This window comes from Salvelinus alpinus, chromosome 23, assembly GCF_045679555.1.
Source record: "Salvelinus alpinus chromosome 23, SLU_Salpinus.1, whole genome shotgun sequence".
NCBI classification, from domain to species: domain Eukaryota; kingdom Metazoa; phylum Chordata; class Actinopteri; order Salmoniformes; family Salmonidae; genus Salvelinus; species Salvelinus alpinus.
In genome coordinates, this window is record NC_092108.1 from 42,986,572 (window position 1) to 43,003,098 (window position 16,527).

General features: G+C 41.4%; 2 protein-coding genes across 4 annotated transcripts in view; one reads left to right on the forward strand and one right to left on the reverse strand.

Moving 5' to 3' along the window:
- LOC139551080 (F-box-like/WD repeat-containing protein TBL1XR1) overlaps positions 1 to 2,514 on the reverse strand; it is a 35,548-nt gene extending 33,034 nt beyond the window's left edge. Inside the window, exons 1-2 of one of the 3 annotated variants that reach the window (XM_071362469.1) lie at positions 2,346 to 2,514; positions 1,035 to 1,096 (exon numbers count right to left, since the gene is read on the reverse strand). The gene's annotated coding sequence lies outside the window, so the exon portion shown is untranslated. Of the gene's footprint in view, positions 1 to 1,034; positions 1,097 to 2,184; positions 2,326 to 2,345 lie in introns of those variants that run through there. The other 2 variants (XM_071362466.1, XM_071362467.1) reach the window with 2 other exon arrangements.
- A 7,319-nt stretch (positions 2,515 to 9,833) lies between these two features.
- Positions 9,834 to 15,962, forward strand: LOC139551283 (calcium-activated potassium channel subunit beta-2-like). The gene is made up of 5 exons (XM_071362749.1): positions 9,834 to 9,862; positions 12,993 to 13,121; positions 13,340 to 13,507; positions 13,907 to 14,102; positions 14,376 to 15,962. Exons 1-5 carry the CDS (start codon positions 9,834 to 9,836, stop codon positions 14,658 to 14,660), a joined length of 807 nt encoding a protein of 268 aa, XP_071218850.1. The 3' UTR covers positions 14,661 to 15,962.
- Positions 15,963 to 16,527: the final 565 nt, after the last annotated feature.

Below are 16,527 nucleotides of genomic sequence, written 5' to 3' on the forward strand. Positions count from 1 at the left end.
TTTATGCTCATTGCACATTTACAAAACACAGACTAGACAGCTAGCGCATAACAGTCTGGCTAAAATGCTGCTAACGGTACATGGTACTGATGCCGCCTGCGACAAACTGAGTTAATTTTCCACATTCATAGATGCTGCAGTCTTAGTATGGTCTGCTCTACATTTTGGGAGTGGAGACATAAAAAGGGTATCGTTATAAAGGTTAAGTTCTCCTCCATTACAGTACAAATAATGTCTCAATGTGTTTCGGTGTCCTTATGACCGATTATGTTAGACCAAACCTCAAATAGCGAGTTGAAACTGCTTGTTGTCAGAGAGGAAGTGGAAGGGGGAGGGGCTTGGTGTCTGTGTGCAAGTGGGGAAAGTACACAGTACAGAAGGAGCGAAGGAGACGAGACCAAAAAGACAAAACACTCATAGAAACGAAAACAATTAAATAATACTTGACTTTTGCAATACAGGTATTTGGAACATTGCGCTAAAACATTAATTTGAAATCATTCAATATACCGCCCAGCCCTAGTTTCCCTCGTGCCTCTTTGGGGTGATGACAACTCAGTTGGGTCAAGGAGGGCGAATATGGCTCACTGGTGTGAGTTAGTTGTCTCTCTGTTTGACATGCACTGAAGTACAGGCCTCAACCCCAGAGTCCTGACACCTTACCGAGGGTGTGACTGCATCTGCAGACTCCTCTCCTGCTCCTTCACAAGAGTTGACGATCTGTTTGGGGATTTGAAAACCCAAAAGTGCACAGAGTGGATGAGAAAGGACTATGTTGATGGAAAGTGACACACATCATGGGAGATGTGCTCCTGTGGGATATCCAAAACAACTCCGCATTCTGGTAGTCCAGGTTTGAGCCAAAGTATGGAGAAAGTCATCCTTACAATGCAATCGTCAGGCATGTCAGTGTGATTCTGTGATAACCACTGTGCTTTCTAATATACTACATGCGACAAAAGCACAACTTGTGTGTTGTTTCGGAAACACTTCTCAGCTATCACATACGATTATGTCAGCCCCAGACTACTCACCATGTGATCAAGTGTCTTTCAGAAGCTCATTGCTCCACCGTCCAGAGGAGGAACTCCGCAATCTAGGAACGAAGACAGTGAACAGAATAATTACATATACACTTGAGTCATTTAGCAGACGCTCTTATCCAGAGTGACTTACAGTTAGTGCATTCATCTCAAGATAGCTAGACAACCACATCTCAGTCATAGTAAGTAAGTTTACTCAATAACGTCAGTGCTGGAAAAGTCAAGCGTGAGTGTTAGTTCACGAAATACATGTATTTTTAATTCCAGTTTATACACTGTTCATGTTGACCCTCTGAGTAAGTACATAAAAGTGAAACCTTGAGTATACTGTTTAGAAGTATATAGCTAGCATGGCAAGAGGATGATGCTTTCATAGCAACGTCAGAGCTAATAATTATGCACGACAACTGGGACTTAACAATCCCAGTACATTGATAATACCTGCCAATATTGTATGGAAATTGTAAGGGAAATGTTGCAGTGCCTACGCAGGCAGATTGAGGAAAGAGTTAAAAACTGACTGGCCAAGAGGGGTGTGTCGCTATACTATCAGACTAGGTCAGTGTTGAATCCATACAGCCAATGGACCTTTGTGCTACAAGTGCCCTGGTAGGATTACGCAAGAAGCAGACTGGGAAGAATAATTACCTATCTACTACTGTAAAGTTACATGTACAGTACCTTCGTGTACAGCTGTGATAGAAAACGATATCATAGTCAACGTTACAACATTAGCACACTACACCAGTCGGCACAATTTACTATCCGTAACTTAACGTTAACTACCTAACTGCGCAATTTAGGTTATCTAATTTATAACGTTAGCTAGCGACAGTAATATTTAAAAAACGATTTCGTCTAACGTTAGCTAGCTACAGTAGCTACCGTTAGTTGGCGTTATGTCACCGGCTAGCCTAAGCTAACGTAGCTTGCATTGCTAACTAGCTAGAGCGAAGAGCACAAAGCCCATCCCCCACACGGTTGTACGCAAGAGGCTAAGCTAACGTAGTGATTAGCTAGCTAGCCTGGGCACAGCGACGTGGTTTTTCGCTCGCCACTCTCCCGCGACCATGAGGCATTGTTAAACAAGGATTTAGCGGTAGCTAACTAGTTAGTCACAAAAACATATTACAGGGCATACCTTTAAAAAGTGGTCGCAATATTTTGCATTTATTCCTGTGTTCCAACAACAAACCAAAAAAAACAAGATTCGTTCTTATATGAACGGTGCTGGTTAGCTAGCAAGGCTAGTTAGCTGCTCTTTCAAAATGTGTCCCCATAATCCAGTAGCTAGCTACCTACTTTGTCTGAAATCTTTTGATAGATGGCTTCCGCTGTAATCCACGTGTTAAAGCTAAACCATGTTATCTCTTTCCAAAGATTGCAAAATTGATATATCAAGGAAATTAATTAACATTTTAACGCTAATAGATAAGATACAAAGCCAGGCGGTTCGAAGCCAACGGCTTCAGACACTCAACACAGTGACGCGACTTTCCCTACAAAAATGGGCAGTCCAGGCAGCTTGCTACAGTATTTCCAAACATCACTCATTGAAGCGAGGCACAGAAAGAAAGCATAGTCACAGAAAGAAGAAGCAGTGTACAGGAAATGTTTTTTTTTCTTCCCGAAACGCAAAACGATTAAAACGTATGGTAAACCAATATTGTAGTAATTTAGATAATTAGATGCCATACAGTTCTGTGAATGTATATTTTATACAACCAGTCTCTTTGAATGTATTAATATTGTCCATAAAGAAATGGGAGAGTTCAACTACTCAGAATAGAATTATGAAGAAATAGGCAACTCACTTTCACAATCATATACAGTACTTAGAGCAGCACAGGCTCCATCACAGAATAACCATCCCTCCCCTCCTCCCAAATTGGGTTTAAGAACCTTCACTTGGTTCCACCAATCAGATGAAAAGGAAAAAGTATAGAGGCCTCAAGCGTTACAGCCAGCCACCAGTCAAAACAGTGTTTCACCCATCCCCCACCATTGCACATTTTTGCCTGGCTGGGCACCACTAGCCATAGATAAATTACTCCCCACCCTCTATCCTTTGCTGGTCATTCATATTGAGAAAGTCAGTAACACGCGGACGTTATTGATGTGTACATATATAACTGTTTTCTATTTGCATACATGTTCCTAAGTGCATTGCACTGTTTTAGCTGGAGATGTTGATCAAAAGATACACGGGAGTAAGATCTTCTGAGAAGCACTGACAAGGCTGTGAAAGCATCATGGAAGTTGTATATCACCCTGGGATGAGACGTTGAGATGGGATCATTCCATGATTCCTCAGTACATTTTAGATCTACTATAGCTGTATCAAAGATAGGATGACGATAGCACAAGCTTTTCCTGCCATAATTAAAAAACTAGACTGAATAGTTAGTACTGATTCAGTGCTAACATATGACTGTTTGCCCCAAGTGAAGATTCTGCTTCATCGCTCCAGACTTCCCTGTGCGAGATGATGACACATCATGAAATGGTGAATGTGGCCAGCAGAAACACACAATAAGCACAACAAGAGGAATAAGTAGTGAGTAGCCAATATACAGCACATCCTTCATTCCATGTTTTTCTTCCTTTTCCCGCCACTATGGAGTACAGGCTCAGCAGGGAGTCTCAGAGGGTCTCTCTCTCGCTCTCTCACTCTCTCCTACACGTGCACACACATGATGCAAATTCAAATAGATGGAAATGTGATTCATGTTGTGTCTCATGGAATGGACAGCATGTTACGCTGCGTCCATGAAGAATAATTTTATTCACTATTCCCCACCACCTAGTCGCAGGGCCTTCTCAGTTCCCGGTGATAATGGTTGCTAGCTGCTTACAGTAATGGATGAAGTGGGAAAAATGAAACATGAAATAACCCTGGTAACTAACAGCACAGACAGGGCAAAAGTAAAGCAATAACCAACGCTTCCTATCTCAGTGTCAAAAAAACACTTTTTTTTCCCTATACCATTATACCTGAATAGCATTTGTTGTTGTTGTCAACAAATTAGGTTGTTGTTGTTTAGTTGGTAATGTTATTGTTGGTTTTAATGTGATTTGAATGTGGTCAGATGATGATCAACTGAAAGTATAATACTGTACGCATGTTCCCATTGGGTGCATCTGGCACATCGGAGGACTGATACCGTGGCTGTTACAGTGCTGGTGCTACAGTACCCGCTGTACTACAGTTCCTTGTATCCCGCTGATGTTGTTCCCCTAGCTACTGCCTTTGCTGCTCTGAGCTCTCTCCCTTTGATCCTCCCACCAAATGATCTCAGTAGTCATCTGGCTCAGTGTTAACATCCCAGCAGTGTCCATTAGACTTCCAAGTCTAATATCTCTTAATGTGCCCCACACAGATGCCACAGTCTGCACGCACACAACACAGATAAACACACTAAGTGAAGATGTGTGTTTAGAGCACAGTTTTTAGGGTATGGTCACTAGGGTGTGTCTGGGGGGGGGGTGTAGAAAATATATTGAACATGCAATCGTTAACTGAGCAGCAGCAAGCCAGAAGAATTTACGCATTTGTGTTGTCAGAGAAAGTGTACTGTATTGTACTATTGTTAAATCAAATGTGCATGCATTGTTCACTACTATGTAGCTCAAGGTCAACGCTCCAACAGAGGGCTTAGTACAGAACTGTACATCTCTACATAATTGGTATTTTTCTCACATGCTCCCTCCCTCTCTCCCTCCTCCCCTTTGTGGAAAGCAGAAATATATGCTCCCTCACTCCCACTGTGTGTGGGTGCATTGGCAGCCTCTCTAATCAAATGCAGAGTGCATTCCCCTTTCCCAATGCCAGGGTTTACTCAATGCATTATTCAGCAGAGTCTAACTGTACATGGCTTCAACACCAATTCTCTCCCCCACTAACATAAATCCACTGATCCATATACAGGACATGCATACACGAGTGCTAAAACAAAACCACTAATGTTGAAACCGTAAAGCATTATTTGGGTTAGCACAGTAGCTCCATCTGTTATGGTTATTATGCCATAGCTATGTACTTACAGGGCTGTACTGTAATCTGAGAGTACAATATGTTATATATTAGAAAGATATTGTCTACATTCTACACTGAAAGGTGCTGATTGTGCGGGAGGAATCGGAGCATGTATGTGGGACACGAAGTGATGTATGTTAGGGATTTGAATAGGAATCAAAACACTGCCTGATTATCTGTTGTGTGTGTACCTGCTTGGGTGTGTGTGCGTGTACATGCGTGGGTCTGTGTCTGTGAGGAGGTTGCTGTAGCAGGACTATTAGATGAAGGGCTTGCAATGGATATGAGCACAGCGGTAACTTGTTTAAATATGCGGAGGACCTGTTGGCATTGTGTAATTGCTTGGATACAGCTACGCCAATGAAAGCTTCCGCCGGCTCCCTTGGCGACAGTACTATTGCGTACATTCTCTTTTTTTTCTCTTTGAGTGTGTGTATGGGTTGGAGGCGGGAGCTGGGGGGGGGCTAATGAGGGAAAACAGGACAAATCCTTCAAGGCAGAATATCTCCAACACTGCTATAGGCTACTGTGATTGTTCTGTTCCAGATACAGAAGAGTCAATTAGCCGCCGTCGCTCACTATTATGACGTCGACAGCATGACCAGAGCGAGTGGTGCACTTTGGCAATTCATCATAAATCAATGTCAGTGATGCAGCCCAGTGTAGGTCTACTGACAATATGGTATCTAAAAATGAAGGGTTCATTCAAAACCTAAGTATACAAATAAAAATGCATCATCCCCTCAACAATATGTAACTTTCTTTGTGCACATTCAGAACACAGCACTTCCTCATGCACAACGTCAACATGGTGCAATGAATGCATGCTGATTTATCCCCATGAATGAAAGCCTGTGTTATCATCATGCTCATCCTGTCCCCAGCAGCCAGCTGGAGACAGACTACTGCATGGGCTCCAGTGCCTGCTCAGCACTAGTTATTTTTAGCCCAACCAGGGGAAACAAAGGGGAAGAATCGGCTTTCATCTCCCATTACTCTTGTTGCTTCACCTCCAAATCTGGCCCACACAGAAAGTCTCAGATTCTCCTGCGAATCTTCCTCCACCGCAGCTATGTTTAGGCTTAGCCACACATATACAACAAATGCCATTCCTTTTGTACTTGTGTCATGTCATTCCTCCTCTTTGGCGATATTGGGCACGAGTTCTCCCTGTTTCCTCACTATGTGGTTTGGATGGGCATGGTTATTTTTGGGGGCCTAAGAGTGGTCATGGTAAAAAACACATTGTTTTCCAATAGGGAGGCAGCTTCATGCCACTTTTTAAGGCTCCTGAGGGAGGTTGTAAGCTCCTAACACAGAGTTGACGTTACACTGCTGACAGAGGTAGCTTAGTAGCTCATTAGGCAGGGGCTGAATGTCCCTTGGGAGGAGAAGATGGAAATACCAGCAGAGGCTGGTAGTGAATGATCGTTATGGATGGAAGACCAGTAATGAGCCAATTAGGATCCAATATGGCTGCATGGCTACAAGGGGTTTCCAAGGGAATCCCCTGAGCAGACCTATAGTATGAAGAACCATGGAGAAGCCACTGAGGATATCTTATAATGCCTTCCTCTAATGTAGCTCTGGATAAATAGAAAAGGAATCAATCATTGCTTTAAGTCAATAATAATAATATAAATAGACAGTATGATAACCCAAATATAGAATACACTGAGTGTACAAAACATTACGAACAACTTCCTTATATTGAGTTGCACCCCCCTTTTCCCTCAGAACAGTTTCAATTCATAAGAGCATGGACTCTACAATCTGTCAAAAGTGTTCCACATGGATGCTGGCACATGTTAAATAAAATAAAATGTTGACTCCAATGCTTCCACAGTTGTGTCAAGTTGGCTGGATGTCCTTTGTTTGTGGACCATTTTTGATAAACACGGGAAACTGTTGAGCGTGAAAAACCCAGCGGCGTTGCAGTTCTTGACACACTCTAACCGGTGCGCCTGGCACCTACTACCATACCCCGTTCAAAGTCACTTAAATATTTTGTCATCAGGTGACACCAATAAGGGATCATAGCTTTCACCTGGTCAGTCTATGTCATGGAAAGAGCAGGTGTTCTTAATGTTTTGTACACAATATCTACAGAATTTTATATCTAGTGAATTTTATATTCCAAAATTCACATAAATTAATGAAACAATAAATTAGCATAAGCCATTTACTTCAATTGAAATGTTCTCAAAATTGTAAAATAAAGATATTTTAGTTGATAATCACAAGGATAATAACAGGAAATCTGGGAAGCTGCTTTGCATTTTTCTGTTTCTATGGCAGCAGAGACACCTTGTGGCAAAACAGTAAAAATATCTCCTGTTCTATAGCTGCAGTGTATACCCTACTAATGAATTGTACTCCAGCACTACAGAGTACTGTACATCAAACTTTCTTCCTTCACACACACACACCGTCACACCTGAGCAAATGCTATAACTGTGTCAGACAGCCATGGTCCAGAAAAAATAGCTGAACATTGAGGCACTCTAATTCAATATGTCTTGACTTCTTGACCAACTCATTTTAAGCATGGGGTATGGTACTTGTCACTCAAGTTGCCCACGCAGGTATGACAAGCATGCGGTTGACTGGGGTTGGAGTTTAAGTAAGAGGTAGCAGGCTTGTCACTGAGAGTCCATGCCGAGTTGGAGAGAGCCATCACTGACAGTTGAATCCCTTCCCCTGGTCCTGGAAGATGAAAACAGTGTACCAGCAGGAGGTAAGACCTACCGGATTTCACACATATTGTTAGCTGACATGTGCAAATGCACAAGGTACCAAGACAATAGGTGTTGTAACTTGTGGGATGTGTTACAATTAATGAAGTGAACAAGATCATGTACTGCCAGAGGTGCCAATGTTACATGTTTTATGACACTGATTGATACAGACACAATAACTGATAAACGTGAGAACATTAAGATAATTAAATGATTTTGTCACCCCTTACATTTTTTATATCTCATTTGGCACTACATAAAGACTAAACAGTTTTGAGTTGGGGGGAAACAGGGCAACACAACACCAACATATGTCATTTGTATGGTTATATATAAACTGTGACGGATTGTATAACATTTGACGTGTCAAACATCATGTCAACGCGATAACTCCATACTTTCCGATTCTCATTCTTCATTCTGTACACCTTTGGTTGTGAAACTACTCCAGTTTCTGCTTCATGCTGGGAGCATTGCAAAGGAGCACGTGTCTTTTTAAAGACTAACCACTGGGACACCTGGCCACAGAACAATAACCACTCGAAGGACAAGGCAGAAAATACGTCCTGAGACATTCTCTAAAAGCAAATGTTGGTGTCCAAGAAGTTAGAGGAAGATTATTAGCATGGGCCAACTCTGAAATGCATTGTGGTTGTAGTGAGTGTAAAAATGCCAGGCCTCGTGGTGACATTTAGCACCCACTAAACTGTGGAAGATCAAAGCAGAGTCCACAGAGGGATTGTAACTAAAGAAATAAACACCTCACTTTTATTTATCTTATTTTAATGGGTTCATGGTCCTCTGTAGCTCAGTTGGTAGAGCATGGCGCTTATAACGACATGATAATGTGTTCGATTCCCAGGACCACCTGTAAGTAAAATGCATGCATGACTAAGTTGCTTTTAGTAAAAGTGTCTGCTAAATGGCATATTTTGTTTATTAATATGTAATGTCATCTCCGACTAATTTAGTCTGATCAAAGAGAAACACGCACACATACAAAAGTTCTATAGAGGCCTTAGGTTGCTCTGCCAAAGATTGCCACGTATGTAAGTGTATTTCAAACATCCTTTGAACATCTCGTTTAGCAAGAGAAAAGTATACGTTGGAAAACCGAGATTTCCAACACTTTCTATTGATCTGACCTGACCTGAACAAAAACATCGATACGTCAACAAAGAACGACACTGACACATCCAACAAATTCAGAGGCGGTGTGATTCCACTGTAATACAAGACTCAATGTTGGGAAAGAATTTGAGAGTAGTAAAGCGTTTGTCTCGCACGGTCCGCAACGGTAGGAGGACATGGTTCATTAAAGAGATAATGGGAATGTAGAGAGGTACAGTACGTTCTTGCTGTAGCCAGCGTTTTCACAAACCATGGGCATTGAAGCATCATCGCCATCCTTTAGCCACGGACAGAGATCATTTTCTCTCCTGTTACTTCATGTGATGAATAGCGCACACTCAGCAACCGTTACATAATTAGATAACATGGAGGGCATATGGGTTATCCTTAATTATTCTCTCAAAATGGTGGTTACTGTGAACCGTATGCAACCAGCTATAATCAATATGTTCTTATCCATGTTCATGTGTAGGGGTGCTCTATCATGCTTAGCTGAGTACTGTCTCCAATTTCCTCCAGTAAGTCCTGAAGTACTGAAATTAATACATTTACAATTTTAACATTAAAAAAAACAAAAAATAGGAAAATGCATTTTCACTCTAAACATATATGAACTGGCCCATTTCCATAATATATTTTGAATAAATGTGGATAATATATTGTAAGATACATATATTTTACACTGTAGTTTCATTAACAGTGTGTAAATTATAAGAGAGTATTATTGTCAGGAACCTATACGTGGGTACTATAGTTCTTATCAGATCACTAACATTATTATCTGAGAGGTGAAACATATTTGGAATCCATTTTACCCCAATTGTTTTGTGCTTTTGTACGTATGTTTAAATATATATTTTTGTATATTTGACTTAAATTTCATTCATGGGCCAGCTGTTGGGAAGCCCTGCAAGGTCAGGCATTGAATTGGACTCAAACACAGTGCTACATTCCATACTTCACTGGCCATTCCTTGTATCATTAGCGACAAAATCACTTGCCAGTGCAATTTTAACTTCCATGGTGCATGAAGCACAGCTACAAATCTTTTGGACCAGAAGCTTTTAAAAAGCATTTCCAGCATCCATACTCAGGAGCAGCAGCGAAGGGGACACAGTCTTTGTAAGTATTTCCCTGGTTGAATTCAATAAAGGTAGGCTATGCATGCAATTTCAGGCACTCAAGTGGTAACGATTACAGCTATTGATCAAAATGTAGTTAAAAATAAATGACAGTGTTACGACGTGGCACTTGCAATCATTTAACTTTATTCAACTTCATTTAACTTTAAACCGTCAATCATTTAAGTTGAACTATGTTGATATCCATGCCATTGTCAGTTTAATTTATTTGAGGTTGTGCTATCCAGCAGTGTTTATAGAAGTCTTTGCATTACAACGTTGTCAGTCAGCAACTCATAGACTCATAGACCCATAACTTTTCTGATGTGGGCTGTTTTTTGGGGCTATTTTACTGTTGGTATGGAGACAAGAATATCACACTTTATGTTATGGGAACTTACTTGTTCTGCTAATTATTACAGAAATTGTTTACAATTTGTATTTCTCCATTTGTAAATAATCAAAAGATCAAATCAAACTTCATTTAATGTGCATGTACAATCGCACCACAGTCGAACAGTACAAGGAAGGAGATAAAAAAGCAAACACAAGGCAATAAAAAATCAAGCTTTGTGTTTTATTACAAATTAGCATCATCTCTGTTTAGTATGAAATTTGTTGTCGTCCAATGTTTAACCTCCTTGATGCATGCCTCAAGGCAAGCTGCCTGCAAAGTACTGTGGGATTTAAAAGAAAATTACATTTTGAGTGTCATCTGCATAGCTGTGAAAGTGCATGGCATGTCTGCAGATTACATTTCCAAGTGGAAACTATAAATCAACTAATAAGGGTCCAAGCACAGAGCCATGTGGAACACCCAAATAACATTTGGAACATTTGGACAAGCAACAGTCTTCTGTAGAATCGTTGAAAGGAAAGGGAGTTTTGAAATGGGCATATCATTTTTCAAATCACTTTGCTGTTTAGAGATATGCGTTACTAATGTTCAAAATTGGTAGGCCTGTTACAGGGAGAACTTCTTTGACCAGCTTGTTAGGAATAGGGTCAAGTTGGCAAGTGGAAGACTTAGAGCATATGCCAAACCACTGGGCACAGATGTCAGTTCAACGTCTAGTTTTGATTTATATTTGGTTGAGTTGTCAACTGATGTAAATTCAACGTGAAATCAACAAAATATTTCACCATGTCATTAGATTTAGGTTTAAAGTTTGGTGAAAAAAAGACGAAATTCCCTTACATTGATGACTTTGCAAATCCAATAAGTGTTCCACATTGATTCAAGGTCATCACATAGATTTATTTTTTTATGACCCTGTTGATTCAACCAGTTTTTGCCCAGTGGGAAGGGAGTAAAACAGTTAAAAATATGTACATTTCCGGACTGTTTTTATTTTAATCTACAACTTAAGATGAGAGAAATAAGATGCATGTGCAGAGGCCAGGGCTATCCTACCATGCCAGTGTAACAGTATAACTTTAGTCCGTCCCCTCGCGCGAACCAGGAATCCTCTGCACACATCAACAACTGACACCCACGAAGCATCGTTATCCATCGCTCCACAAAGGCCGCGGCCCTTGCAGAGTAAGGGGAACCACTACTTCAAGGTCTCAAAGCAAGTGACGTAACCGATTGAAACGCTATTAGCGCGCACCACCGCTAACTAGCTAGCCATTTCACATCCGTTACACCAGACGCCAATCTTCAAGGTTGGAGGAGCGCGATTTACGCTCTAAATTTTGTGTGGCGTGTTTCAGGGCTCAAGTATTGGTATACCAGGGGACATGAGCTTTGCCCAATTGATATTGACAAATGCACACGCTGGTAATGCACCACTGCAATCAGGTCATGTAAATGTCTTTGTTCCAAATCATACTTTCAATAAAGGCCTGGCAATCTCCAAAGTGGGACTGCATCGACCCTCACTTTACACACTGACCCCTGGACGACCTGAAACATATAAGTCATAACGTCTGGGTCGTATTCATTAGTGCACACCGTAGCAAAAGAAAGCAAAACACTTTTCAACAGACAACAAAAATGATGGCTTCTTACTGAACTACTTCAGGTAGTCCCTCCCTGTTTCAGTCTGTTTTTTGGGGTAGAATGTTAAGTGATGATGCCTTTACTGGACTCGGTGTGCCAGCCATGGCTTGTTGTTGTTGATAAATGAGAGGACACAATGTGTTTGTGTTGACAGGGGTTACGTTCCAATGGTTCATGCTCCAGCAGGTATGTCTTTCATGACAACTTAATCGACATTAACACCGTTCATTCAGAATCATCTATTATCCTGTCTCACCTTATTAACGTTTGTTTACCTGGTGACGCTGCACCTAACCGTCCACTATATTAGAGGAACACTACCATCCTATTCAAGTAATTTAGTCTCGATCCTGGTTATGGTGGAGCTCTACTACCCATGGTTGTTGATGTCTCAGAAGAAATAGGCCTACTTTGTCATTCCTTTTGAATTGTATCAATCTGTTCATATTTTGTCAACAACTTAGAATTGGCTTTCACGCAAGGGTAGTGAATTTGACTGCAAAATCACGCAACACAGGAAGACTTTCTTTTGCTCCATCTCTGTATTTGAGTTGCAAAACTGTCTTGAAATAACAGAAGAGCGTCTGTTGCCTTGTGTCTGTGATGGTACATATAAATGCTATATTTCAAACAACAGAGTTCTATTTCAGTGTTGTTTCCATGACACAAAAGTTGGCAAAAGGGGTCATAAGCGGGCTGACTGAAGAGTGCCGGTGATGAAATACTAGGAATTACCATCATTAATCTAATTCGATGTTATAATCGATAATCTGTCATTATGAGTGTGATTCATGCCATTTCATTCCTCAATATCTAAGAAATCAATATTGAGAAAAATGTCTAATCTACTGTTGATCTGTCTATCTATACTATCTACATATAGAGTTCAGAGTGATAACGGACTATTATTTTGTGCAGGCCGTTCCAGCAGTCTGTCCGCTCCGCTTCTTCTGTGAGCAGAGGAGGTCGTGGGGTGTCTGGGAAGATGTTCTTTGTGACAGGTGCCAAAAGTGCAGGAGGGGCATCATCGGGAGGAGGAACGACGAGGTACAGTGTCACTCTGAAAATCACTCCAATTTAATAATAAATGTTCATATATTTTATGCTGACATGCAGTGGATGTTCCCCCAAGTAGGAAACAGACGATGGTTCTCCCCGTTATTAAATTGAGGAACATTTCAAACGATTAAAGTAAAAAATAAGTATTCTTGTAAAAATGAATTGAAATGGACTTGACCCCAATCCTGGTCTGACCACTACCTCAGGTCCATCTACCAGAAGTTCCGGGATGTTGACCTGCTGGACAAGAAGACGGTGACGGCTCTGAAAGCTGGGGAGGACCGGGCTATTCTCCTGGGCCTGGCCATGGTCATTGCGTCGATCATGATGTACTTTGTCCTGGGCATCACCATACTACGCTCTTACGCAAGCAGGTATTGCACTATCAATCTGACAGTGGATAATTCTTTGTATATTTTGTAATTTTGGTGAACTCTGCTGTTGCTAATTCTCAAAGACTGCAATTCAATCAACCTGCCTTTGTAGTGTTTATACAGTATGTTTGTTTGTCAGTATTTTTTGTGTGAACACTATGGCACAGCATGCCACAGTATTATGGAGGGTTATCAGTGCAAATTCTAAAATGCAATCTTTAAACGCTAAATTGGAACGTGAAAATTACGCATCTACCTCCGAGGGGTGTCTACCCGGTATTTTTATACCCCAAAATCATTCTGCAATATTATTTGACCACAGAGATAAATATATGTTTACCTGCCACTGTGTAAAATCCTACAATACCTTTGAATTCTTCCCCTCATCTTTCCATATAGTGTGTGGACAGAGGAGAGTGTCTGTATCGTGGTCAACTCCACCATCACGGCAGACGTGAACTGCTCTTACAGCTGTGGCTCGGACTGCTGGAGAGGCTCCAAGTACCCCTGTCTGCAGGTCTACGTCAGTGTCAACACCACGGGCAGGCTCAGCCGCTTATCTCACAACGAGGAGAGCTGGGACTCCAACTTTGAGGTGAACGGAGGGTCAGAATGGAGGCTGTGAATGACTGAATGGTTTGAAATCTATTGCTGTTGGCACAAGCCAGGGTCATGTGGGCCTGCTTCTTCCTGGTCACGTGGTCAGGAAAACTCCTAGAGCTTTGCATGACTCATGATGCTCTATTTCCATATTTAAGTCAACAGGAACACAAGTATAAATATTCACGTTGGGTATCTGGGGATGCTTACTAAGGCACGTTTAAGGGACCTGAACTAACATCATTGCCACCAACTTTTCTCTTTCAAGTGTTTCTACGTACCAAAGTGCCAGAAGGACACTGCAGCCATGCACCACATGATCGTGAACATCTCAGAACGCCTGAAGCCGCACCAGCAGGTGCCCTGCTATTACGACCCCAGCGACCAGCAGGAGAGCGCCCTCCTGACCCGACTGTACGGCCACAGCGCTGTCTTCTACTCGCTCTTCTGGCCCTCCTGCATGCTCACCGGGGGCACTGCCATCATCTTCATGGTCAAACTCACCCAGTACCTCTCCATTATGTGTGAGCAGGTAGTCAAGATCAAGAGGTGAAGCTTGCTGGCGCAATAACTGAGAGCGACAAACATGGTCTCCAGTCCAGACAGATAATGACATGAAAGGGATTGTTTTAACCTAACGACCCTGTGACCTCTTGTAATGTTGCTCTCTCAACGCTGAGACATTTGGAACAGGTGGCTTGATTTGCTTCTGTTCTACTTAGGGACTTTTGCAAACTGAATGTGAAAGGAATGTTCTGAAATGGACATCTAAGCAGCTAAATTAATGTACGACCTCTGTTGCCTGGAAAGCAACATGCATGCATGCATGCATAGCCGTGAGAAGTAGTTTGGGGGTAGGGACAAACCTTTAGCCCGCGCTGACGCTGCAGATGGCTATATCGGTCTGCTAATACAGGACTATTAAAGGCCCAGTGCACTACTTTTGTGATTGAATTTTTTTTTTCTCGTGATTTTTTATTTTTAATTCAGATTTTTCAGGGGGTGCTGCAGCACCCTCAGTACCCCTACTTCCCGCGGATATGCATACATGTCAGAATATGCAACCTTTTCACAAAAATTAAAAAGGTTATTTTTAAGTTTTTTATTATCTACCATGTCAAGTTTGTTTGTCATATGTACAGGATACACAGTACAATGAAATGCTTACTTGCAGGTTCCCGCTCGACAATGCGACCACAATAACAAATACTTAGTAAATGATTTGCAGACTTTGAACACGGGGCTCTAACAGAATGTTGGGTACCCTCTCTTACAATCCTAAATTTGGAGTAATGTTGAGCACGTGCCCTTTATCTCACAGACGACAATTCCGAGCAAAATTTGTGCTGACGGAATGAGACAGAGTTCATTCTCCCAAATTGTCCACTGTGTTTGCTGAAGATAATTGTTCATGACCTACTGTGTTGAGCAAAGTTAAAACCTTGTGCAGTTCCTTTTTTGCAGAAGAGGGTTAAAGACCATTGTCGAAATACCCGAACTAGCTAGAATATGCTGAATCTAATGGGGAAATTGCTGAATGACAGCATCAACATATTTTAGGGGTCAGCCATAGCTTATATTATTTACAGTTATTACCATTTTCTTGTTCAGCCTGTCATACAAAATTGTGTGCTATGCAAAAATGTTTCTCTTTGTCTTGTGTCTCTCTGATGACAACCAAGGAAAGTTGCTACATTTTCATGTTTATTTTTTTATACATTTTGCTCTGTATGCAATAAATTACCTCATAAAACATATTGATGCAGTTATGACTTCCCATGGTGAGGCATATCAAAATGAAATAAATAATTTGACGGTGAATCTAATGCATTTCTACAATCAAGCAATTGTTTATAAATGATGCAACTGTAATAAACACTACCTTCTTGTTCAGAATTTCTTAGAAATTATGCCAATGAAAACTTTTTAGCATTTTTTTTTATCTCACTGTCACTGGGCAGATTTCCTTTGAGGGCATTTGGCATGACAGAGCCTTTCTCTGCCTTTCCTTGTTTGAGACAAACTTTCCCCCTGGCTTTGCATAGGACTGGCTTTGGATGGAAATAGACCTTGTATGAATGTCACATCTTTGACATTGTCGGTTTGACTAGTTATCACACGTGTTGTTTACTTGGCATCTCTTGAGGTGTGCCACTTGCCCACTTCCAGCTCCCTCTGACAGCAATAGAAAGCAGTAAATATTTTACAAGCAAGAAAGGAATTTGAATTTGACCCCCTCTGCTGTCCCCTTCATAACAATGTTACCCCCTTTACCAGAAGCATAGTTTTGGATCGATAGCCATAAGGAGTGACCAGTAGGCCTAATTGTTCTGGTGGACTGTAAGTGCAGGGCTTTGTTCACGTCCAGCATTAAAACAGATTCAACCCTCCTGTTTACCATCCCTGGCTACCAACTACTG